This window comes from Plutella xylostella, chromosome 31 (assembly GCF_932276165.1).
Source record: "Plutella xylostella chromosome 31, ilPluXylo3.1, whole genome shotgun sequence".
Lineage (NCBI taxonomy): Eukaryota > Metazoa > Arthropoda > Insecta > Lepidoptera > Plutellidae > Plutella > Plutella xylostella.
The window spans coordinates 5,358,973-5,386,883 of NC_064011.1; the positions used below are offsets into that span (position 1 = coordinate 5,358,973).

Here is a 27,911-nt window from a genome sequence, read left to right on the forward strand (position 1 = left end):
TATACCTACACAATTATATAATTATGTATTAAATTTAATGGTCCGCTCGTATGTATTTGTCACTAGTTGTCGATAGGTAATTCGATATGTGGTTTGACGGAATTTAAGGTACTTACCTGACGGGCTATCACGCGGCGCAATTAAGACGTGACAAAAGTTATGCATCACGCTTACTCACATCGCGCAGCCCCAAGAGCGAGCGCGACGGAGAACTTTTGTCACGTCTGAATTGGGAAGTATTTTGAGCAACTGGCCATTGTTGAACTATAAATACTGAAATTACTACGATTTCTTACTTGTTCTTGTCAAAAAATCGACTATGAATGGCAACATTGGCAACACTGCAACTGAAATGAGGAAATGGGAGATTTTCGTTGACAGTTTAAAAGTTCCAAAATCGTCCGATAGATGGCATCCGGCTTGTCGTTTTTTTAAGAGCTGCATTCTTCTGAGGGGACGGAATATGTCATAAATGGTACAAAGCTGTCTTAAACTAGTTAACACTTAATATTATGCATTTTATAACAGCTAGTTAACTTTAGCTGGTTGAATTAACATCCATTGGTTTTTTTTAAAGGACAGGAATCCATGCCGGCTAGAAAAAAATGCAGTGCTGTTGAGTATGAAGTTTTTAACGCCATGGTGGAAAATCTCCCATTGAAATAAAAAAGAAGCAACTTGTCAGGGCATCGAGTGTGAGTTATTTTACCGTGCGAGAAGTTGTGAGTAAACGTGAATTTGTATAATACACGCCACCTAGCGGTAAGTAGCTGTACTAGCTCCGCGCCATACAAATTCGCGTTAACAATCGTTTTTAAGAATAACCTATACTTGGTCCTCAGACAAAGAAGAAGTTCTTCGTCAGTAGCCATGGATAGTGCAACTAAACTTAGAACATTGAACAATCTTTCTACTATACCAACTCCTGACTTTTCCGAATTCAACTTTAGCCATTTTACTGATTGTGACATTGAGAGAAGTATACTTGCCATCACTTCTAACGCTGTCGGTAGTGACAGCATAAGTCGGAACATGGTACTCCCTATCCTGGACATAATCCTTCCCATCATATCCCACATATTAAATTTTTCCATATCCTCTAATACGTTCCCATCCTCTTGGAAAGACGCCCAAGTAACTCCTTTGCCCAAAAAATCCAACCCATCCTTTTCAGACTATCGCCCTATCTCCATACTTCCTTTCCTTTCCAAAGTCCTCGAACGTCTCGTCCATCACCAGCTGAACAGGTTCTTAGTGCAGAATAATCTCATGAATCCTTACCAATCTGGATTCCGCCCAGGACACAGCACGGTAACGGCATTAGTAAAAATCACGGACGACGTTCGCCAGGGTATGGAGAACGGAGAGCTGACTGTGCTGTCGCTACTTGACTTCAGCAATGCTTTCAACACAGTGGATTTCGATATCCTCTTGGGGGTATTACGTTCTCTTAATGTATCTCCAACGGTAATTGACTGGTTTCATACTTACTTGCACGGACGCCGGCAGCGAATCCGTATTGAAGAGTCCTACTCTGTTTGGTGTAGTACTACGGCTGGTGTCCCGCAAGGTGGCGTGTTGTCTCCTCTTCTCTTCGCAATGTTCATAAATAGTATATCAACATCTCTTCTTCCTACCACCTTTATGCAGATGATCTACAAATTTATAACCATGCTCCAATTTCCGACCTCCCAGTTGCCATACATAAAACCAACACTGACTTGGATTATATACTGGCGTGGAGTCAAAATCACGGTTTGAAAGTCAATCCAACCAAAACACAAGTCATTATATTAGGCAGCCCCAGATTCAGCTCATTTGTTGACTACAATGCCCTCCCTCCAATAGTTTTTGATGGTGTCCACATACCTTGGAGTAAACAGGTGAAAAACTTGGGGGTCTACATGGACAATGCTATGACCTGGAAGACGCAGCTTGATGAGGTCAGTCGGAAGGTGTTCGCTTCTGCAGGATCACTCCGCAGACTGCGAAATTTCTTGCCCACAGCCACCAAAATTGTGCTTTCTCAATCCCTACTTCTTCCTATTCTAGATTATGCCGACTCATGTTATCCCGATCTTACCGAAGAGCAACTTAACAAACTTGAGCGCCTCCAGAAAGTCTGTATACGGTTTATATTTGGTTTACGCAAGTATGACCATGTTTCAGAGTATCGCGCTAAGCTCAAGTGGCTCCCCATTCGCCTTCGCCGGAATACTCACATTCTTTCACTTCTTTACTCAATACTGTTTAACCCAGCGTACCCCGATTATCTCAAAGAGCGATTTCACTTTCGACATGAATCCCACAGCCGGGGATTACGTTCTTCAGAGAACCTACGGCTGAATATTCCACCTCATACCACAAAATTCTTTAGTGACTCTTTCACCATACAAGCAATCACCCTATGGAACGATCTCCCACTTAGTATACGGAAAGCACCGTCATTGGCCTCATTCAAAAGGATGTTAAAAGACCATTTCCTCGGCTCTTGATTGAAGATCACTATATCCTCTTTAATATGCTTATTATTATATATAAGTAACATGGTATGTAGTTTATTATATATTAATATATATTTTAATATATTATTTATTATGATGCTAGGTATATAAATTATGTATGTAAATATATTGTAGGTAGTATGTTTTGATATATTAAATATTTATGGTATATTCTTTATTCCTGCTACACTTTACCCTTTACATCTAAATATCCTTCCACCCAAAGGTTGTCTGGAAGAAATCGCTTTTAGCGATAAGACCGCCATTTGTACATATGTGTTAGATTAAGTTTTGTATTGTTGTCCATATTTTTGTGTGCAAATAAAGAATATCTTATCTTATCTTATCTTCCACTCTCAAAATTCCGACACCAAACGACCTAAATTTGAATAAAATATTGCCGTTTTTAGTTGGTAATATCCTCATGCTCTGTTAAATGTACTAAAATTTTGTAGAAGACGCCATTAAGCTAGCCTTTTCCGTTTAGAAGTAATTTGGTGCTTTTCTCAGCTCAGATTAGTGACGGAACGTCAAAAACGTAAACAAGGCTTTTGTGTACCTCTTATTCAATTAAATAGAAAATACCAATTTAAATTCATCGTTTAGCAACAAAACTATTGTGAAAACATCCAACTAACCGGCGCAACGGGATTCCAGACATTCGTAACTGGTGAGCTCGCCTGTATCATCACTATTTATCACAAATATTTCAACTTGAAATCAATCTAAACGGTTAAATTTTTGAAACACATACGTATTTTTGAAAATTATAACCAATTAACGACCAAAATTCGGCGCATGCGCAAGCACAACAACTCTGACATTGACATTTGAGAAAGCAGAAGAATGACATTCACAGAGTAATTTGTTATGACAAGTCGTTTCAAGTGTTGCCATATCAAAAAAACTTGTATGATTGCGTTCCATTACACGAAAATACTGCAAGATGCCTCCTAACATCTATTGTTGTGCGGGATGCCAGAGTAATTGTCGAAGAAACGACTATTTAAAGTGCGTTACCTGTAAACAAATATTATGCCTAGAAAATGAATGCTCAGGCGTACCAAGGAAACGATACCAAATCATGGAAACAGGGAAGAAAGCGACCTGGAAATGTATAAAATGTAGTAAAAAATCAAGTACTCCATTACCAAAAAAGCCTACACCAACGGCTACTATAATTGATAGTAAGTCAAAGATGCAGTCAAATAAAACCGGAAATTCTTCTACATACAATGATATTAATAATCTATCAACAATATGCACAAACGTCACACCTTTGGAAGAACCATCCCCTATTAAAAAAACTACTCACTCTCCTACGATGATCAACCAAAACATCACACAGCGGAGGAAAGAAATCGTGGTGAATATTCCGACAAACAATTCTTTTGAGTCACTATCAGAAGGTCTGGACTCTGAAAGTGAAGTAGATTACAGTGCACCTAATTCTGACACACCTAATAAAAATAGTACGAGTAACTTACCCCGAAGTAGTAGCAGTTCAGAGATCCGCAATGCTAAGATGACAAATGAACTAGAGCATGTCAAAGAAAAAATTACAAATTTAGAAATGCAGCTAAAGTCAGCTGAAAGTGAGATAGAAGCCATGTTAACGGAAAATTATTGTTTAAAAAATGAATTAACAAAATATAAGAAGAAGGTTGACCAGTTAACAAAATTATGTCTTACACCGAACGCTAACATCAAAAAAATAAAAAAACAGAAGAAGAGTAATAATATAAACAACAAAACTATGCCTAACCTACTTTTTGAATCAGAGACAGATGAACCAGAATCAGAATCACCACAGGAACAAATCAAACAGTCAGCGACCTTAGGAGAAGAACCAAGACTTCTAGGTCACAAAAATGTAAACGGCACTAAAATGAAGACTGAGAATATAGCACCTTCCGTCGATAAAGACATGAAACCTAAACAGCTGGAATCACAGAAAGAACAGAAAAACAAAGTTGTTATAATTGGTGATGAGCAAATTGCCGGTATAACTCCTAATCTAATGGCCCTTCGAAAAAAACACTGGAATGATCGTTTTAAATGTATTTCTTTTGTAAAGCCAAATGCAGAATCATCTAGTATACTTTCAGAAAGTGATTTCTTTGCCACTTTGGAACATGATCTAGGAATTGATGATAGGGTAATAATAAGTGTAGGCGCAAACGATAAAAGCAGTTCTAAACTAATAGATGAACTATCGACTGCACTACCTAAGCTACACAAAACCAAAGTTTTCCTACTAGAAATACTTAAATCTAGATACCTAAATAATAACATCGTAAATTCGAAATTTGAAATAATATGTAACAATAATCCGCATGTAAAATTCGTAAGATTTAATTCAAATCAGTCAATAAACAAGCATACTATATGCAATAAAATAAACATAGAAATTGACTCTCTAGAGTACGAAAACAAATTTATAAAAAACATTAAAGAACGAATATCAGAACAAACAAAAAAAAATATGATACACAAAAAAGGAACGATACCGTGGTTTTTTCAAAAATATCAGAATAGTAAAAGAATAAGTCAGCATCAGGACAAAAAAGGTACGATACCGTGGTTTTTTAAGAAAAAATTAAATAATAAAATAATAAGCGAAACAAATAAATTGCCAGAAATGCATCAAGAGTCAATATTTTTTCGTGCCCAATACAGATAACGAAAATAAACTTACTATTTATCATCAAAACATAGCCAGTGCAATAAGTAAGCAAGATGAATTAAATGTACTTATTGAAGATTTGGCCGATTGCAATGTGGAGTTGGACGTAATATGTCTAAGTGAAACTTTTATAAAATCAGGAGAAGAATTTAATTTTCGTTTGAAAAACTTCCAAAAAGCCGCCTTTTATTCTCGTAAATCAGAAAAAAGAGGGGGAACAGCTATACTTGTCAAAAATTCACTAAGATACAAAGAAATAGATATACCAAAAGAGCTAAAGATAAACCTGATATTTGAGAGCTGTGGCATTGAGTTGACTGACTATAATATAGTTATTATCTGTATATATAGGACACCAACGTCAAACCCTCAAACCTTTCTGGATACTTTAGAAAAACTACTACACTACTTTACTGAAAGATCAAGGAAAAGGTTAATTCTTTGTGGAGATTGGAATATCAACACACTAGTAGTAAATAAAAACTCTCAAGAATTAATTAGTCTACTGAATAACTACCATTTAAAAATTCATATAAACGAACCTACTAGGAAAAAAGCCTGCCTCGATTTGTTTGCCAGTAACGTCCAAAAAGTGGCTGGTTTTGTAAAAAAAACCGGACTGTCTGATCATAACACAGGACAATTCCTTAGTTTTCCCCTAAAAAGAAATCGAGATATTTGTTATTGGTTCGAAAATAAACGCGATTTCAGTCAACAAAATATGGTAAAATTTCAAGATGCCATGAAGTCATTGACCTTTTCTGAAGTTTAAGCCTTTAATTCATTTCAGGAATTGGTCATGCTCTTCTTTGAACTATGTTTTCCAATAATTAAAATAAAAATATAAAATAGAAACAAACGTATTAACTGGATATCTAATGGTATTAAGATAAGTTGTAAGACCAAACGAAACTATTATTATAAATATCAAAGTACACAAACAAAAAAAGCCTACTTGAAAAAAAAGTTCAAAGATTATAGCCGAATTCTGAAACAAACAATAAAATGCGCACAAAAAAAATGCAATAATGAATTTATTGCAAAGGCAACGAACAAGTGCAAAGCATCATGGGACATTATAAATAGTAACAATATTCTAAATAATAATATGAAAAGTGACATTAAAAAAGTAACACATGGAACTATAACTTATAATAATCCTCATGACATTTGTACAATATTTAATAATTTTTTTATAGATACAATTGAAAATAATATAAATATAGACAATAATAATTTCCAGAATAAATATGAATTTAAATCAAATTATAATACAATATTTTTGAATCCAATTAGTGAAGATAAGATGATTAAAATAATTGCTCAACTGAAGAATACAAATGCAGTAGGGTATGATAGTATATGTACAAAAATTGTTAAGTTGTGCCGCCATGAATTAGTCGCACCCCTTACTTTTATAATGAATCTATCATTATTGCAGGGTATCTTTCCACAAAATCTAAAAAAAACCATTGTCAAACCAAAACACAAATCAGGAGATGAAACAGACTTAAATAAATATCGCCCAGTAGCACTTATTCCAATCATGTCAAAAATTCTCGAAAAAGTAATGTATGAAAAATTAAATTCATTTATTAATAAATATCAAATTTTGTCCCCCCAGCAGTTTGGATTTCGGAAAAAATTCTCAACCACTTTTGCCTGTTTTTCTTTAGTTAAAGAAATAATGGAAAGCCTTAATAGAAGTCAACCTATCGCGGGACTTTTTCTGGATATGAGTAAGGCTTTCGATTTTGTATCTCACCAAAAACTTCTTCAAAAACTATATAAGTATGGAATTAGGGGTAACGCATATAAATGGATAGAGAGTTACTTATCAGATAGAGTACAATGCGTTGAAATTAATAACACGGAAAATAATATAAGAAAATCTTTCAGATCAGAATATAGAGAAATAAAACATGGTGTGCCCCAAGGAAGCATTCTTGGACCCCTGCTATTTCTTCTATATATTAATGATCTACCTTTAAATATTGAACATACAAGCATACTGTACGCTGATGATACTACAGTAGCAATTGAGTGCACTAACAAGGAAACTTTTCACATCGAAATAAACAAGGTCCTAAAACAAGTCATTAGATGGTTAGAATATAATAATTTAAATGTAAATATAAATAAAACACAATTAATTCAATTTAGTACTTATAATGCAAGAATCGAACCATTAAAAATTAAATACAAAAACGAAACTCTAGAAGAAGTAAAATCTACAAAATTTTTAGGTATAATCTTTGATAAGAACTGTAGTTGGAAGGAGCACATACAAATGGTATGTACTAAAATAGACAAATTTTTATATGCATTGAAAAATATTAGGCAAACAGTTTCAAAGAAGGCCGCCCTTAGTGCTTATCATGGCTATATAGGCTCAGTACTTCGATACGGAATCATTATATGGGGAAACTCAGTAGACGTAGACCGCACTTTTAAAGCACAAAAGAAGTGTATTAGATCGTTGTGCTTGGCTAACTATAGGGATTCCTGTAAACCATTATTTAAGAAGCTAAATATTTTGCCACTTCCATGTATTTACATCCAAGAGATCTGTATATTTGTTAAACAGCACCCGGAAATATTTAAAACAAAAAAGGAAATGAACAGTCGTACTGGTGAACGATATAAACATAAATTATACTTTCCTACCTCTAAATTAGAATTGTATAAAAACAATGTGTACTGTATGTGCATACGAGTGTATAATAAGTTGCCTGATGAATTTAAAACTTTAAAAATAGAAATATTCAAAAGTAAAGTAGAAAAATATTTAATGTCCAATTGTTTTTACTCAATTAATGAATTTTTTAATGAATAATTAATGATTTGATATTTTTGTATATATTATTCTTGTCATAATTACCTACTGTAATAGTTTTTTTAATAGATTAAGATAATTATTGTAAATATTTGTACGCCCATAGGGCTGAATTTGATGGATCCAACTATGTATATAACACCGTTTCATGTACCCAAATTCTAGAACAAATAAATGATTTTACTTACTTTACTTTTACTTCAGTGGAACCTTTTCATTGCCCGTGAGTGTACATTGCCCCCAACATGCTTACACGCACATGATGATTGTTTTTTATACAAACTGAGATAAAATTATCACATTTTCTTACATGGTGCCACTGAAATAAATAAAATTTATTCTTGATGTTAAAGAAACATTCGTAATACAGGTGCATTTTCATTAGTTGATATGGCCTGCACAGTGCTGAAGATCTCTGTATTGTTTATTTATTTATTTTTATTTTGTTTTAAATATAGTTAAATAGAATTGAACCGATATAAATTAATATACTCTATAAATTTTATTATACTAATTAATTTTAATTATGATTTATTGTGATGTAATTTTAATTTTTAATTTGATTGACATTGCATGTACTATGGATCTTGTTATCTGAAAATAAATGTATTATTATTATTACATGTTTTCTTATATTTTCACTCCTTTTGGAGGTTTATTCCCTATCTCACGGGCGTAAGCCAAGTGAGGAGGGCCTAATTTTGGGATGAAATGACGGATGTTGTGAGGAATTTTCTGGTGATGCGGCATGTGTTTAATATGGTGGCTTTTTGTAGGGTGTAAATAATAGATTTTGGGACGTTAATGGTTTCCAGGCTATTTTTAAGGGTTTTTGGGATGATTCCAGTCGATGATAAAACTATGGGGACGATGTGAATTGTTTGGGCACTCCACTGGGTTTTAATTTCTATTGCCAGGTCTTGGTATTTTGATAACTTTTCTGTGAGTGTAGATTGGATGTTGTGGGTATTTGGAATAGCTATGTCGATGATGTAGGCTGTCCTGTTTGATTTATCTAAAAGGGTAATATCGGGTCTATTAAAATGTACAGTTTTATCAGTTAGTATGGTGCGGTCCCAGTAGAGTTTGTAGTGGTTATTTTCGTGAACGGTTTCAGGAAAATAACCACTACAAACTCTACTGGGACTTCTTCTTCTTCTTTCTTTTTTCTCTATGAAATGTGCTGAATGTGCTAGATGTTGGTGAATTATGGAGGCTACTTGGTCATGGCGGTGCTTGTAGTCAGTTTGGACCAGACTCTTGCATGCCCCGGTTATGTGCTGTATTGTTTCCGATGCACTTCTACATCTCCTGCATAGGTCAGTCGGTTGGTTGAGGTCTTTAATTATTATTATTATTATTGTATGCTGCAGGGACCGTATTCAGGGAATCGTTTTAATTTTTTTATATGTGAGAACATCTTTTTTTTAATAATAAATTATCAAATGAAACATATTAAGAATTTTGTATAAGCTACATTATGTATTAAATTATTATAAAGTAGTACTTATAAATGATTATTTTAACGACAAAAACGCGTGGTCTTATTAGTAACATGAAATCAACTGTAGGTACGTATAAAATACTTTAGCCAATTTTAATTATTTCAACAATATCCATAAAATTTCACGGTGTGACAGTCTTCTAGATAATGGTTTTATACCATCGAAGTCGTTTGCATTCAGCCTTTTGACATCCATGTCGTAACTATGCATTACATAGAACACGATAAATCATCAACGGTTATCGGTTCTTCGACAGATGTGGTCGGCTTATTGCCATATTTGTGTGAGTATAGAGGTTTCAGTGTCACAGGGCGCAATGTGAAAGTGATGTGTACAGATTTGCTTGGGCTTGCTTTGATGCGCCATTTGTGTAGCCATTAATCTATTTTATTCAGGTGAGTTTTTAAAATGCTATTACAGGATTTGGGCTGCTGGCTAGACATACGGTAACGTCCGCGACAGTTTGTCCGACTTGAAAAAAAGTTAACACAGTAACTGAGTTGTTCGATTCTTCAACAAGAATGGTTAAGTTTGGTGTACCACAGGGAAGTGTTCTTGGGCCACTCCTGTTTCTATTATACATCAATGACTTGCCAGATATATCTCCCTACCAACATCTTTATTTGCAGACGATATATCCATAACTGCCTCGAATAATATATAATATAGGTATAAACTGTTGCTTCAGTGGTAGATTGGCTCGCAATAAATAACCTAAATATAAATATTGATAAAACCACATACGTGCAGTTCCAGAACCAAGCACCAAGGTGTGACAATTAAAGAGTCAGAACAAGTGAAATTTCTGTGTATCAATATCGATAGACACTGTAACTGGAAATATCATATAGAAAGTGTCTGCAAAAAAATTCATAGGTTTGTGTATGTAGTTATGTACTTTATAGACTAAATAAGATCTCCGGTCTACAAGTAGAGTATCACTCTAGAATTTCACTGAAATATTGTGATTTGCACTGAGATAACACTATGATGCAATATCCTAGGCGTTATAGGCGTTATAGGCGGCTATGACGACCGCATGGCGTAGTGGTTAGTGACCCTAACTGCTGAGCCGAAGGTCCCGGGTTCGATTCCCGGCTGGAGCTGATATTTGTTTAAAGACATAATTATATTTTGTACTCGGGTCTTGGGTCTAGGGTGGTGATATTTATATTTAATATGTATCTACCTATGTATTTGTGTAGATATATCAGCTTTCCGATACCCATAACACAGGCTCTGCCTAGCTTGGGGTTGGATGGCTGTGTGTGAGATGTCCCTACATATTTATTATTATTATTATATAATGTTTTAGATGATTTTAGTCACAAAACACTTGTATTTAGTAAATAAAGAAAAACAATTAAAAAATTAATTAATTTATAGTTCTAAAAAAATATATTTTATTTAAGTAGTTTGAAAACATTTTAAAACAGTTCTATAGTAGCCTTGTAATTCTGTATTTCTTTAATTTAATAATCGTAATCTCTTAAGGCCCCCATTCACGGGCGTACCAATCCGGTGGATTTGTCGCTGGCGACAAGTCCGCGGAAAAATCAGCGTGTGAATGGATAGGTGGGTGCGACTCGCGGTACCGCGCGGCGCTCGCCGTCTGGGTTAAAATAGGTTATGTGCCTTGTGCAAGGCTCAATAAAGTTGACAATCGAATGGAGTGCAACTCGTGCTCGTGTAGTGTGTGGGCGATGACGGATTTGTCCGCTCGCGGTGCGTCGAGTGAATGGGCTGCTTTATTCCCTTATCCAAAGGTTGTCTAGCAGTTATAGCTTTTAGTGATATACCTTCTGTACCCTAATTAAGTTACAATCTTTTTTTTATGATAAATTTTTGGTGTACAAATAAAGTGCATTCTATCTATTGGTTCCTTTTCAGTTCCTATTATGGATTTGTCCAATGTACAGCCATGGATATTCAAGTAAGTCCATTTTAAAATACACTCTCAAGCAATGAAATAGTTCCAGTGGCATAGCACCAAAATTACTCCTAAATGGAAAGGGCTATAATATTAAATTTTTCATATTTTTTTACTTAAATTGTTTACAGATTATGGGCACAATCGAGAGGGTAGGTACGATATATACGGTTAGGTTTAAGTAGGAATATAGTATCACCAGCATCAATATTATTATTATTATTATTAGCTACAACAATTATTTGAATTGTTTTACACATTTTTGACGAATTGCGCAGAACGTTTAGTTTAGGATATAAGTATGGCTTTTGTTACCGGTAGCAAATTATGTAGAATAAAATCCTGCATATTATGTAAATAAATTTAAAATGCATCGATATAACAAACATTTACCTATAATTTTATTTTTATTCCAGGTATGGTTCAACATTGGGGTAAGATAATTTTGTAGTCTTACCAAATTAACTGGTATGGGTAATTCTACCATACCTCGATTTTTATGTTCGCGTGAAATAACTCTTAAGACTTAAGACTTAAGATATCATAGATAGAAAAAAAAAACTATTGTACTGTCACAATAGACGGTGCGGTGTTCTATGTTATAAACAGTGATTCATAATTTGAAATATTTCATAATTTATTGAAAAAACCATATCGACACTATGTGATTTGTCACGTAGTGTCGACTGTTCGCGAGCATGGTTGCCTGGTTTGAATGAGAATAAAAAATATTGCTTAGTGATATGATTATAACTTTAGATATAAACCGTCTTACTTGTGACAGTAAAATAGTTTTGTTTATCTATGATATCTTAAGAGTTATTTCGCGCGAACATAAAAATCGATGTATGGTAAAATTATCCACCCAGTTGGCAAGCGCTGCGTCGCCGTACCGTACCCACTAACATAACACGCACTCACGCCTTGTACTAATGTACTCCCTTGCGGGGTAGGCAGAGGTGCATTGCTGCACCCACTTTTCGCCAGAGTGTTATGTTAGTCCCAATGTAATAGGGGGCGGGCCTATTGCCATTTTACGGGCACATCCAAGACCTGAGAACAAATATCTGTGTTTAAACAAATATCTGCCCCAGCCGGGAATCGAACCCGGGACCATCGGCTCAGTAGTCAGGGCCACTAACCACTACGCCATTCGGTCGTCCACCCACTAACATATTCACATTCACACGCTGATTTGTCCGCGGTCTGTCCGCGGACTTTGGTGCGCCCGTGAATGCTGGCCTTAAGTGTTCCACTTACAAAATGTTGACTCTAAAGCTCTACACACCAAAGCCGCTGACCCGGCTCAACCCGCCGGCCTCATTTTGTACAATCATGCCTGATTTTGTACTATGTTAACCCGCCGGCACTAGGCCGCCGGGCTATGCCGCCGGGTCAGCGGCTTTGGTGTGTAGAGGCCTTAACACCCGTATTATTTATTAACAAGTAAAAGTGATTAAGTATTTGAGTAAAAGTAAAAACTCAAGTAACAATTTTTATTCTATTGTTTAGTAATTGCTTGAAGTTGGCCTGTCAAAATTCTCAGTCAAGTATAGTGCCACAAACTTATCTGTTCCGGTGACAGCTCACGTAAATGTTTAATATTTCTTCATTCTATAAGATTTTTAGTTTTCCAGTAGTGGTAATTCGCTCTTGTGGTTTCAATAAACCCATTTAGTCTATATCAATATATAATTCATTAGTAAATAATGAGATATGGATCAATTTAGTTCGCTCTCACCGGAACAGATAAGTTTGTGACACTTTAATTTGGTCCTATTGCGACTGGAACTTTTTCATTGCTCGTGAGTGTATAAGTAAATATAAGTAGGTACCTATTATTAAAATTAATTACTTAATTTATGTGTTTACAGATCCTAGAACAATCGAAATAAATTATTTAAATATTGGTAAGCTCGTAATATACCTGCACTTGCACCCAAAGGTTGTCTGGGTAAATATACTTTAAGCGATAAGACCTCCATTTGTTCCTATACTTAATTGAGTTCTATTGACATGTGACTTTAGGGATCTGTACTTCAAAAGAGATTAGTAGTAATAAATAAACTCATAATGTATGAATAACAGGTGTTAAGTACAATATTGAGATCTATATGTTCTATCTGGTCACAGATGTACAAATCATGCACACATGCTTTTTTCATCATTTAAATGTTAGGTACAATTTTTTTTTATTACTTAATGATTTTTTAAATGCAAGTACAGTTCTCCCATATTAATAATGCGCATGCAAATCTTCGCAAACTGTCGTATTCCCGGAAACACCCGAATCATTGAATCTTAGAGCCTTAAACAAAGCACTTGCATTTTGAACCTTGTTCGTAAGATATTGTAGTCAATATCATGTGACACATAATCGAAAACCATTTGGGCGGTCGGTGGCTGTCACCGATCAGTCAAAGGTCTCAAGGTCAAGATCAGTATTACTTTTGTGGAATTATAAAGAGCTGCAATTACACATCGTTCTTGTTATTTTTTTCAAATGTGAATTTAATTTCAACTTCAATTATTTTTGACGACGCCATATTATGAGGCACATTTAAGAATAAAATATACGTCACATTGATAGACTTCACTTAGCCAATAAAGCCACACCCAAAAGACCAAGTTTGTAATTGTAATATTATTGTGAATGATCAGCGCTGTAAATACTTTTGAACTGAGATTTTAATGTAAACCTGTGTTTTAAATCCATATTTCTTCTTCTAACATAAACCTTGTGTTATTCAAACCTTATTTCATCCATATTAACACCAGCTTGAGCAAGGCATTTGAAAAGTACTGTAACATTTTCGAAGTAAATTTTAATATTACTTATGACAATATTATGAATTATCGACTCAAATTTCGTTACTGATAAATCAATATCTCTTTTAGCACCAAACACATAAATAAATAAAAAATGCATGAAGAAAATGCACTTAACCACTCTAAATACATAATCGTTTTCGGGCGCTCGGAAATACGACCGTTGCCGAACAATGGCGAAGATTTCTATGCGCATTATCAATTTTGGGGAACTGTACAATAATGTCTCAATTAATAAATGTCAATATTGAATAAATTTATTAATATATTTTCCCGCATCAGCGCTGTTTTTGACGACGGAAAACTTACGTAATTCATATATTGTGACCTAATTGATCTGTGACGAGTCTGCGAGACTTTGACAAACAGATTTGGGTTGGTTTTTACAAACACCGCAACTTCATATACTCGTAAAGGGTTCACATGTTCGTATGTATAGAGATGGGAAAGTAAGTATTTTGAGAGACTTAAAGTGTGGCTCATCTGGTTTTAATCTGCAAATAGATCGTACACACCTTTTTTGGGCCTTAAATACAGTTTCTCTCTCGGTACAATTTCCCCAGAAAATTACGCCATAGCGTAACGTTGACACTACCTAACTGAAGAATTGTCAAAAATTGTAAGCCGGAACTGTGCTTACAATTTTTCATAATTTGTATAAAAGATACGCTGATTTACTTAGCTTCTTACAAACATTTTCCGCTTGAAATTTCCATGTCAGCTTATTATCATGCCTATTACAAAAGAACACAGTGCTAAAGAATGAAATGTGCGAACAGGATATCCTGTACCAATACCTGCAAGGCAAGTGTGATGAGCTCAATGGTCTACTGAGGTCATATCATCAGTGCCAGAACATCCATGAAGCTGCTTTGTCTCAAATCCACAGCCTAGAACAACAGCTGGCTGAAGCCAACGGAGAGCTCCAAAGACGGAATGAGGAGAAAGTGCGGGATGAAAATGATAAAACCATCGCTTTGTATGAGGAACTGGTCGACTCACAATGTAAAGCAGTACCTACCATAGAACTCACTACACCTTGCAAAGAGCCCTGCGAACACAAAGTGACAACTAAGATTATTGGTGCGAATAAACGGAAAAAAATACTGTAAAATCAACAGATTTATAAAGAGAAGCCAACATACAGTGAGAAAGATCCAAAAAAGCTCACATCACCATATGAAGTCCATAAATGAAGAAAATGTTAGACTTGGACTACTGGTCCATAAGTACGAAAATGAAGTCCATAGGCAGGAGCTTTCAGAATGCAACACTTATTATGAGATGAACATGGCAATGTTGCAGCGCAGACTAGTCAACTTAGAGTCTGCCCTTAACAGTACCCGGGTGCCATATTCTGGGGATATAACCACCAGTCCCCAGATGTCAGCATCACCTGAGCAGCCAGCAGACAGTGTCCTACCAACTGACGCTCAGCTGCCACCAGCCTGCAATCTTCATGAGAACCAGCCTACTACAGTCTGCAACGACGAGACAGACGTCCAAACGACCAGCCCGTCACCGTGCGACCAGCCCGAGATTGCCCTATCTTCAACACCGTGTACCGGCCTGCTTCGAGAAGCTCCTTATGAGACAATTGTTTTCTCTGATAAGCTAGGTAGCAAGATGGGACATATGCTGAATGACTATCTCAGGCATAATGTAGTTAACATAAATATGTATGCCAGGCGCCACATTTAAGCAAATTGTGGATAGGTTAGTATCAGGGCAATACAGCTTGAACACTACAATAGTAGTACTAGTAGGAAATAGCAAAGATGTAAAGAAGGAGGACCTAATTCAGTGTTATGACGCACTTTCTGACATGAATGTTACGAAAACCATAATTTGTGCGTTCCCCTACTCCGCTTCACGGACCACAAAGCAGAACAGCTATATTCATGATTTAAATATGTTATTATTTAACATGACCTTTGGTGACCGAGAGAAAACGATGTATTTGGATACAAATAAATTTATTAATAATTTTATTTTGACCAGGACATTATTTGTACCTAATTTTTATAAGCGACAGCTAGCTAAGTTGTTAGCTTACAATATTTTTATCACCCTGTTATAAGAAGTAGGACCAACTGATACGATAGTTAGTAGTAATACTAATGTAAATTTAAACTGCCAGGTACGACAAGAGATGAGCAACTGAGAGTTGTACACCAGAACATTCAGGGGCTTTCTCGCAAACTTCTAATGTTAGAATTATTTTTAATAATAATTGACATAATTTGTATTACTGAACATCACCTAAAAAATTATGAAATGAATTTTAATGTAAAAAATTACAATGTTATTAGCTCATTTAATAGGAAATCGTTAGACAAAGGAGGATCATTAATATTTGTAAAGAACAATTTAAAATGTAAGGAAAGGAAAGATATTGTAAAATTATCAGTCGAAAGAATAGCTGCACTAGCCTGTGTTGAGGTGGACAAGTATATAATTGTAAGCGTGTACAGGCCCCCATCTACTGACTATAAAGTATTTGAGAAAGTGATGGAGGATGATAGTCTTACCATCTTATCTAGGAGCTCAAAACAAGTGGTCGTGGTGGGAGATTTTAATATTGATTTATTAGTTGAGACTTCTATGGAATGTTCTATAGTTAACTTGTTGTAAGTCATTTAATTTAAGTAATGTTTTCGTGGAACCAACCAGAATTACTCCCACCTCAGCGTCTTGTATTGATAATATTTACTGTAATTGTAATTTTACTAATAATTCTGTAATCAATTGTTTACCATCCGACCACAGTGGGCAAATTATTACTTTTCCTTGTACTTCTGAACGCAAGGTAGCCACTTTTGAGTTCAGACCAGTAACATGAAACAGAATTGATAAGTTTAAATCTCGATTTAACAGTAAACTTGACAACTGTAGAAGCTCTGAAAAAAATCCCAATGATGCCTTTAAGGAAATATTTCAAGGTTTGTCTCAAGAATTTGAAAACGTGTTCACTAAGAAAAAAGTAGATGTTAATTGTAAACTAAGTTTTAATGACTGGGCAACATCGGGAATTTATAAGAGCAGACGTAAATTATATGATCTCTATGAACAACGTACATTTACTCATGACGATAACTTTAGAGATTATGTAAAGAAATATACAAAGATATTCAATGCCGTTTGCCACCAAGCTAAATCAGATTATATAAATAGAAATATTAAAACCTCTAATAACAAGATTAAAACCGTATGGAATATAATTAATACTGAAACCGGGAAGAATAAACCACGTGATTTTGAACTTAAAATTAATGATAAAATTGTTTCATCTAGTGAAGAAGTGGCTTCCGTCTTTGAAGATTTTTTCCGTAGTATACCGAAAGCTACAACTGAGAACTTGAATTCATCTTGTATTGAAGCTGAACGTTTACTAAGAGGGAATGCACCGCCGTGCGAACTCAACTTTAAATTTCATGGTATAAATACACATACCATAATTACCACATATAAAGAAATAAATTTAAAAATGACAGAAGATTTATGGGGCATGTCCTTTAAAGTTATTAGTCATGTTATTGATATCCTAGCACCCCACTTGGCTAATCTTTTTAACAGATGCATAGATGTCGGTGTATTCCCCGACTTGATGAAACTTAGTAAACTAATACCGCTTTTTATATCTGGTGAGAAACATGATCCCAATAATTTTAGGCCTGTATCAGTTTTGCCAGTACTGAGTAAAATATTTGAAAAAAAATATGCTGCATCAAATGCTTTCGCACTTTAGTATTCACGGCCTTCTCCATAACCAACAGTTCGGTTTCACCAAAGGTCGATCTACAACTGACGCTGGTGTCGCGTTGGTCAAACACATATTTAGTGCTTGGGAGGAGCGTCTTGATGCTGTGGGTGTATTTTGCGATCTATCGAAAGCGTTTGATTGTGTGGATCATGCCACTCTACTTATGAAACTTAAATATTATGGGCTAACTGGCAAAGCTCTTACATTGTTGGAATCATACTTGACAAACAGAACTCAACTAGTCGACATAAATGGAGTGCGTAGAACAGTTTGGTAGATTTTTTTTCTATTTGATCCACAAAAAAATCGTTAAAAGCATCAGCAATTTTAGTGGGATCGGTAAGAGTACCATTTTCTGTGGTAATTTTTGTTATTGTCTCATTTGGAAATCTAGATTTTGCCCCGTTTATAATGTTCCAACTCGCTTTTGTTTTACTGTCTGCCGTATTAATATAATTATTATTTTTTGGTTTCTGCGTCAAAGATTATAATTATTTTTAAGTAGTCGCTGTGAGTAGGTTTTCAGTAGCGTTTTATTAAGAGGCGTCGAATTTCTTCTATAATTCCAAAGTAGATCTCTTCTCTTGAGTATATTATGTATGTATGTATTTAAGTATTTATTATTAAAACTGAATGTTTACTACATCATTTGTACACCTTCCTCATTTATTCTTTTAGTCTCTCCTCCACCCAAAGGTTGCCTGGAAGAGATCGCTTTTAGCGATAAGGCCGCCTATTGCGTTGTATTCACTGTATTATAAATTGTTATTTGTGTTCTGTTTAGTCAATAAAGTAGTATTCTATTCTATTCTATTCTATCTCTTTGTTGATCTATAATATATTATAAAATATTAGTATGTATTGTGGTATTTTTTTCTGTAGTGGTGTCAGGAGTATATTAATTTATAATTTTTTTTTTCAAACAATGATCTATAGTCTTAGTTTTTTATAATCAGCTATAAATTTGAATGAACCCCTATTCTCCAATTATTGACATGGGTTTTTCAATTTATGACACCTCCTGTAAAAATTATTGGCACGCTTGATATTAGGTACGAGTAATAAAATCAGTTTTAAGAAGGAATAAGCCTTTGGGAGGGCCTTATAGGGCCGGTTTTCTATTCGGTATAATATATCACGGTGATAAATTAATAAATATTGAAACACCATAAGTGTTATCAGCCATTTATCTGACATGCCATAATTATTAACTACTTGAAAAAATGTACTACTGCGATGAATAGAACCATTTTTTTTTCTAAATTAGGTGGTCATCGTCGACGTTTCAGATTGCTTAAGCGGCTGCCAAAACCAAAACCCAAAATACCTACCATACCAAAAAAACCCATACCACCAATAACTATAAAACCACCACTATCAGTACTTCCAATAATAACAAGAAAACCAATAATAACCAGAAGAACAATACTCACAAAAAAAACAAGGCCTACTAGAGGAACTACAAAACAAACTACCAAAGGGTCTACGAAAGCGCATACTAAAGCAAGTACTAAACAGCCAACTAAAGAAACAACTAAACGGCCTACGAAAGAAACTACTAAACGGCTTACAAAAAAAACTACTAAAAGACCTACTAGAGGAACTACAAAACAAACTACCAAAAGGTTTACGAAAGAGCATACGACAGCGCAAACTGAAAGGTCTACCGAACCACTTCTGACAATTGAACGTCCTCCTCCTCCGTCAGGTAAATATTCCTCTAACCATCATCATCCATCTGCTGTATAAGTAAGTATATTATTTATCCATACTATACAGGGTTATTTACAATTAGACCGGATCCTTTCAGGAAGTGATAGTAGGGGTGGTTTGGTTTACGTACTATTTTGACTATGATGTATCGTGGTCCAAAGTTGACCCGTTTCGAGATATTCAACTTTTAAGTTTTTTTCAAAAAAGTCTTTTTGACTTTGATTTTTTTCAATTATTTCTTTATGTGTGGCACTTTTGGCACATTTTGCATTATTTTGCTAACGTTAAGTTGTTTAATGAAAAAACTTTTAAAACTGCACAGAAGCCCTACAATATTGGTGCAGAGTATTTATCTGTTTTTTTTTTGTTTAATTTTTAAAAAGCTATTTTATATATCAGTCATTATTTTAAAAAATCATCCAACAATATTTTGTGAAGATGAATAATAAAACATGTACGTCTTTCTAGCTATCCAAAAAGGTACAATAATCCGTTAAAATCTAAGGCATTCATAGAAAAGTAATGGTAATTCAGGGTTAGAATTATAAAAGCCGTAAATCAAACTAAAATCGTATTTATTTAGATAAAGATAAAGATAAAAGATAAAAAGTATTTATTCGGTGTCTAGCACTTCATTTTTAAGTGAAAATCGTGTTTATTTATTTAGTGGTGCACGAAAATTTCTGTACCAATCGTTCGGAAGACCACCCCTACTAACACCTCCTCAAAGGATCCGGTCTACTTACCAATAACCCTGTATCTATATAATTATGTATATACATATTATAGTATAAACAATGTGTTGTTCTTCGAACCCGACAAACTTTAAGGGTGTATTCTACAAGTGATTTCATTGATAAATTGTACCTACTTATGTTAATTCTTGTGCTCGTTGTTATTTGTATTGTTTTTTGTTTATTGAATTTTATGACATGTACTGAATATGGATCATCAAGTTATCTGAAATAAATGAATTTAATTAATTGAGAAAACACCCCCAAATGAGGGGTCAAATCTCAACATTCTAGAACTGGCGGCCATTTTAAAGTATTAGATACTTAGTTTTCATAAAAAAAACATATCTCGAGATTTAAACGCCTTACGGACATGAAATAAAATGCTTTTATCCACAAAAAGACATCTCTATCAAAAAAAAAATCCACAACTGTTTAAAAGTTACATAAAAAAAATTCAAAGCAACTTTAAAATGGCCGCCATTTCTGGAATATTGAGATTTGACCCCACATATGGGGTTATTTTCTCAATGAAATTACTCGTAGAATCCACCCCCAAAGTTTGTCGGGTCCGAAAAACAACACACTGTATAAATGTGATAAATCAATAAATAAACATTTAAACACCATAAGTGTTATCAGCCAGTTATCTGGCATGCCATAATTATTAACTACTTGAAAAAATGTACTACTGCGATGAATAAAAAAATTTTTTTTTTCTAAATAAGGTGGTCATCGGCGACGTTTCAGATGGCCTAAACGGCTGCCAAAACCAAAACCCAAAATACCTACCATACCAAAAAAACCCATACCACCAATAACTATAAAACCACCACTATCAGTACTTCCAATAAAAACTAGACCACCACTATCAGTTCTACCAATAAAAACTAAACCACCTCTATCAGTTCTACCAATAAAAACTAGACCACCACTATCAGTTTTACCAATAAAAACTACTCCACCACTATCAATAATACCAATAAAAACTAACCCACCACTAACATTTAAAACTAGACCACCAAAAATAACCACAATAACAATACCCACAAAAAAAACAAGGCCTACTAGTGGAACTACAAAACAAACTACCAAAGGAACTACGAAAGCGCATACTAAAGAGAGTACTAAACAGCCAACTAAAGGAACAACTAAAAGGCCAACGAAAGTAACTACAAAAGAAACTACTACTAAACGGCATATAGAAGAAACTACTAAAAGGCCTACTAAAGAACCTACAAAACAAACTACCAAAGGGTCTACGAAAGCGCATACTAAAGAAACAACTAAAAACCCTACGAAAAAAACTACTACTAAACTATCACCACTACCATATAAAACTAGACCACCAAAAATAACCAGAAGAACAATACCCACAAAAAAAACAAGGCCTACTAGAGGAACTACAAAACAAAATACCAAAGGAACTACGAAATCGCATACTAAAGGGAGTACTAAACAACCAATTAAAGAAACTACTAAAAGGCCTACTAAAGAACCTACAAAACAAACTACCAAAGGAACTACGAAAGCGCATACTAAGGGGAGTACTAAACAACCAATTAAAGAAACTACTAAAAGGCCTACTAAAGAACCTACAAAGCAAACTACCAAAGGAACTACGAAAGCGCATACTAAGGGGAGTACTAAACAACCAATTAAAGAAACTACTAAAAGGCCTACTAAAGAACCTACAAAACAAACTACCAAAGGAACTACGAAAGCGCATACTAAAAGGAGTACTAAACAGCCAACTAAAGGAACAACTAAAAGGCCTACGAAAGAAACTACTAAAGGAACTACTACTAAACGGTTTACAAAAGAAACTACTAAAAGGCCTACTAAAGGACCTACAAAACAAACTACCAAAGGAACTACGAAAGCGCATACTAAGGGGAGTACTAAACAGCCAATTAAAGAAACTACTAAAAGGCCTACGAAAGAAACTACTAAAGGAACTACTACTAAACGGTTTACAAAAGAAACTACTAAAAGGCCTACTAAAGGACCTACAAAACAAACTACCAAAGGAACTACGAAAGCGCATACTAAGGGGAGTACTAAACAGCCAATTAAAGAAACTACTAAAAGGCCTACTAAAGAACCTACAAAACAAACTACCAAAGGAACTACGAAAGCGCATACTAAAGGGAGTACTAAACAGCCAACTAAAGGAACAACTAAAAGGCCTACGAAAGAAACTACTAAAGGAACTACTACTAAACGGTTTACAAAAGAAACTACTAAAAGGCCTACTAAAGGACCTACAAAACAAACTACCAAAGGAACTACGAAAGCGCATACTAAAGAAACAACTAAAAGGCCTACGAAAGTAACTACTCAAGAAACTACTACTAAACGGTTTACAAAAGAAACTACTAAAAGACCTACTAAAGAACCTACAAAACAAACTACCAAAGGAACTACGAAAGCGCATACTAAAGGGAGTACTAAACAGCCAACTAAAGCAACAACTAAAAGGCCTACGAAAGAAACTACTAAAGGAACTACTACTAAACGGTTTACAAAAAAAACTACTAAAAGGCCTACTAAAGGACCTACAAAACAAACTACCAAAGGAACTACGAAAGCGCATACTAAAGGGAGTACTAAACAGCCAACTAAAGCAACAACTAAAAGGCCTACGAAAGAAACTACTAAAGGAACTACTACTAAACGGTTTACAAAAGAAACTACTAAAAGGCCTACTAAAGGACCTACAAAACAAACTACCAAAGGAACTACGAAAGCGCATACTAAGGGGAGTACTAAACAACCAATTAAAGAAACTACTAAAAGGCCTACTAAAGAACCTACAAAGCAAACTACCAAAGGAACTACGAAAGCGCATACTAAAGGGAGTACTAAACAGCCAACTAAAGGAACAACTAAAAGGCCTACGAAAGAAACTACTAAAGGAACTACTACTAAACGGTTTACAAAAGAAACTACTAAAAGACCTACTAAAGAACCTACAAAACAAACTACCAAAGGAACTACGAAAGCGCATACTAAAGGGAGTACTAAACAGCCAACTAAAGGAACAACTAAAAGGCCTACGAAAGAAACTACTAAAGGAACTACTACTAAACGGTTTACAAAAGAAACTACTAAAAGGCCTACTAAAGGACCTACAAAACAAACTACCAAAGGAACTACGAAAGCGCATACTAAAGAAACAACTAAAAGGCCTACGAAAGTAACTACTCAAGAAACTACTACTAAACGGTTTACAAAAGAAACTACTAAAAGACCTACTAAAGAACCTACAAAACAAACTACCAAAGGAACTACGAAAGCGCATACTAAAGGGAGTACTAAACAGCCAACTAAAGGAACAACTAAAAGGCCTACGAAAGAAACTACTAAAGGAACTACTACTAAACGGTTTACAAAAGAAACTACTAAAAGGCCTACTAAAGAACCTACAAAACAAACTATCAAAGGAACTACGAAAGCGCATACTAAAGGGAGTACTAAACAGCCAACAAAAGGACCTACAAAACAAACTACCAAAGGGTCTACGAAAGCGCATACTAAAGAAACAACTAAAAGGCCAACAAAAGAAACTACTACTAAACTATCACCACTACCATATAAAACTAGACCAACAAAAATGACCAGAAGATCAATACCCACAAAAAAAACAAGGCCTACTAGTGGAACTACAAAACAAACTACCAAAGAGTCTACGAAAGCGCATACTAAGGGAAGTACTAAGCAGCCAACTAAAGAAACAATCAAAAGGCCTACTAAAGAACCTACAAAACAAACTACCAAAGGAACTACGAAAGCGCATACTAAAGGGAGTACTAAACAGCCAACTAAAGGAACAACTAAAAGGCCTACGAAAGAAACTACTAAAGGAACTACTACTAAACGGTTTACAAAAGAAACTACTAAAAGGCCTACTAAAGAACCTACAAAACAAACTACCAAAGGAACTACGAAAGCGCATACTAAAGGGAGTACTAAACAGCCAACTAAAGGACCTACAAAACAAACTACCAAAGGGTCTACGAAAGCGCATACTAAAGAAACAACTAAAAGGCCAACGAAAGAAACTACTACTAAACTATCACCACTACCATATAAAACTAGACCAACAAAAATAACCAGAAGATCAATACCCACAAAAAAAACAAGGCCTACTAGTGGAACTACAAAACAAACTACCAAAGAGTCTACGAAAGCGCATACTAAGGGAAGTACTAAGCAGCCAACTAAAGAAACAATCAAAAGGCCTACTAAAGAACCTACAAAACAAACTACCAAAGGAACTACGAAAGCGCATACTAAAGGGAGTACTAAACAGCCAACTAAAGGAACAACTAAAAGGCCTACTAGAGGAACTACAAAACAAACTACTAAAATGCCTTCTAGAGGAACAACAAAACAAACTACTACTAAACGGGTACCAAAAAAAACTACTAAAAGGCCTTCTAGAGGAACTACAAAACAAACTACTACTAAACGGCTACCAAAAAAAACTACTAAAAGGCCTTCTAGAGGAACTACAAAACAAACTACTACTAAACGGCTACCAAAAAAAACTACTAAAAGGCCTTCTAGAGGAACTACAAAACAAACTACTACTAAACGGCTACCAAAAAAAACTACTAAAAGGCCTACTAGAGGAACAACAAAACAAACTACTACTAAATGGCTACCAAAAAAAACTACTAAAAGGCCTTCTAGAGGAACTACAAAACAAACTACTACTAAACGGCTACCAAAAAAAACTACTAAAAGACCTTCTAGAGGAACTACAAAACAAACTACTACTAAACGGCCAACAAAAGAAACTACTAAAAGGCCTACAAGAAGAACTACAAAACAAACTACCAAAGGGTCCACGAAAGAGCGTACGACAGCGCAAACTGAAAGGATTACGGAACCACTTCCTCCGTCAGGTAAATATTCCTCTTACCATCATCATCCATCTGCTCCATAGGTATATTATTTATCCATACTATACAGGGTTATTTATAAGTATACCGGATCTTTTCAGGAAGTGATAGTAGGTTGGTTTAGGTAGGTTTGGTTTACGTTATATTTTGACCACGATGTACTACCCTGGTAAAGTTCCAAAAAAGTCTTTTTGACTTCGATTTTTTCATTTTTTTTTTATGTGTGGCGTATTTTGATAACGTTAGGTTGTTTAATGAAAAAAAAAATTAAAACTGCACAGAAGCCCTACAATATTGGTGCAGAGTATTTATCTGTTTATTTTTACGGGAATACGATGAACGTCTATGGTTTTGGTAAGGGGGCGTTGATAGAAAATGGGCATCACCGTTTTCGTTATATCTTTTGAAATATCGTAAGCATCTTAAAATAATTTATACCACTGGAGAGCTGAGATTGCAAAAAACTGATTTAATTAAGTAAGAACAGTATGGCATTGCGAGGGGTGGGGGTAAATATATTTAAAGTATGGAAAAACAAGTGCGTTCGCCGAGTCGTCGGTTTTATTTAGTATTCTAATAATGATAATAATATAATAATATGTGGGGACATCTCACACACGGCCATCTGTTCTCAAGCTAGGCAGAGCCTGTGTTATGGATATAAACAAATATATAGATAGATACATATTAAATATAAATATCAACACCCAAGACCCGAGTACAAATATCTGTCTTAAAACAAATATCTGCCCCAGCCGGGAATCGAACCCGGGACCTTCGGCATAGCAGTCAGGGCCACTAACCACTACGCCATTCGACCGTCATTCTGTTATAAAATAGCTAAATAATTGAAATAAATACCTATGTTTTAATAATTTGGTGACTTGCAGATTCACCAGAAATTGATATTCAGACGGAGCCACCAGATACCGACTCTATTTCCTCAATGGAAAATATTCAGACGAATCCACCTGATAAAGATCCTTGTATGTATTTAGCCTGGCAATACTTAAATAAAATAAAATTTTCTCTTCACTGAACTCGCCGTTAAATGTATTTTACTTAGATGACGGCACAATTGGAGGAAGCCAGTTAGTATTGTATTATAAAATAGCTAAATAATTAAAATAAATAAATATGTTTTAATAATTTGGTGACTTGCAGATCCACCAGGAATTAATATTCAGACGGAGCCACCAGATACTGACCCTATTTCCTCAATCGAAAATATTCAGACGACGCCACGAGATAAATACACTATTTCCTCAATTGAAAATGAGACAACCGATCCACCGTCCCAGAGAGAAACAGAGGAATCATCGGCCGAAAGTGAAACAGAGGAATCATCGGCCGAAAGTGAAACAGAGGAACCAGCGGGCGAGAATGAAACAGAGGAACCAGCGGGCGAGAATGAAACAGAGGCACCAGCGGCCGAGAGCGAAACAGAGGAACCAGCGGCCGAGAATGAAACAGAGGAACCAGCGGGCGAGAATGAAACAGAGGAACCAGCGGGCGAGAATGAAACAGAGGAACCAGCGGGTGAGAATGAAACAGAGGAACCAGCGGCCGAGAATGAAACAGAGGAACCAGCGGGCGAGAATGAAACAGAGGAACCAGCGGGTGAATATGAAACAGAGCAACCAGCGGCCGAGAATGAAACAGAGGAACCAGCGGCCGAGAGTGAAACTGATAACCCAGCAGCTGAAAATGAAACTGATAACCCAGCAGCTGAAAATGAAACTGATAACCCAGCATCTGAAAATGAAACTGATAACCCAGCAGCTGAAAATGAAACTGATAACCCAGCAGCTGAAAATGAAACTGATAACCCTGCAGCTGAAAGTGAAACAGATAACCCTGCAGCTGAAATTGAACCAGATGTCCCAGAAGGTGAAAATGAACCAGATGTCCCAGCAGCTGAAATTGAACCAGATGTCCCAGAAGGTGAAATAGAACCAGATGTCCCAGAAGGTGAAAATGAACCAGATGTCCCAGCAGCTGAAAATGAACCAGATGTCCCAGCAGCTGAAAATGGACCAGATGGCCCAGAAGGTGAAAATGTACCAGATGTCCCAGCAGCTGAAATTGAACCAGATGTCCCAACACCTGACATGGAACCAGATGTCCCAGCACCTGTTATTGAACCAGTTGGCCCAGCACCTGATATTGAACCAGATGTCCCAGTAGCTGAAATTGAACCAGATGTCCCAGCAGCTGAAAATGAAGCAGTTGTCCCAGCACCTGATATTGAACCAGATGTCCCAGCAGCTGAAATTGAACCAGATGTCCCAGCACCTGATATTGATGTAGATGTCCCAGCACCTGATATTGAACCAGTTGTCCCAACACCTGATATTGAACCAGTTGTCCCAACACCTGATATTGAACCAGTTGTCCCAGCATCAAATATTGAAGTAGATGTCTCAGTAGCTGGAATTGAACCAGATGTCCCAGCATCTTATATTTCAGTATATCGTTTGCGTGGTAAAAGTAAGTCATAA

The 27,911-nt window shown here is 35.5% G+C and overlaps 1 protein-coding gene across 1 annotated transcript; it reads left to right on the forward strand.

Annotated features, from left to right (window-relative positions):
* Positions 1-3,828: 3,828 nt before the first annotated feature.
* LOC119693328 (mucin-2) lies at positions 3,829-27,911 on the forward strand. Its single transcript, XM_048632191.1, has 8 exons — positions 3,829-4,099; positions 4,286-4,507; positions 11,026-11,147; positions 11,878-11,895; positions 15,070-15,269; positions 15,667-15,908; positions 21,343-24,914; positions 26,712-27,911. The coding sequence occupies exons 1-8, from the start codon at positions 3,829-3,831 to the stop codon at positions 27,909-27,911; spliced, it is 5,847 nt and encodes a 1,948-aa protein (XP_048488148.1).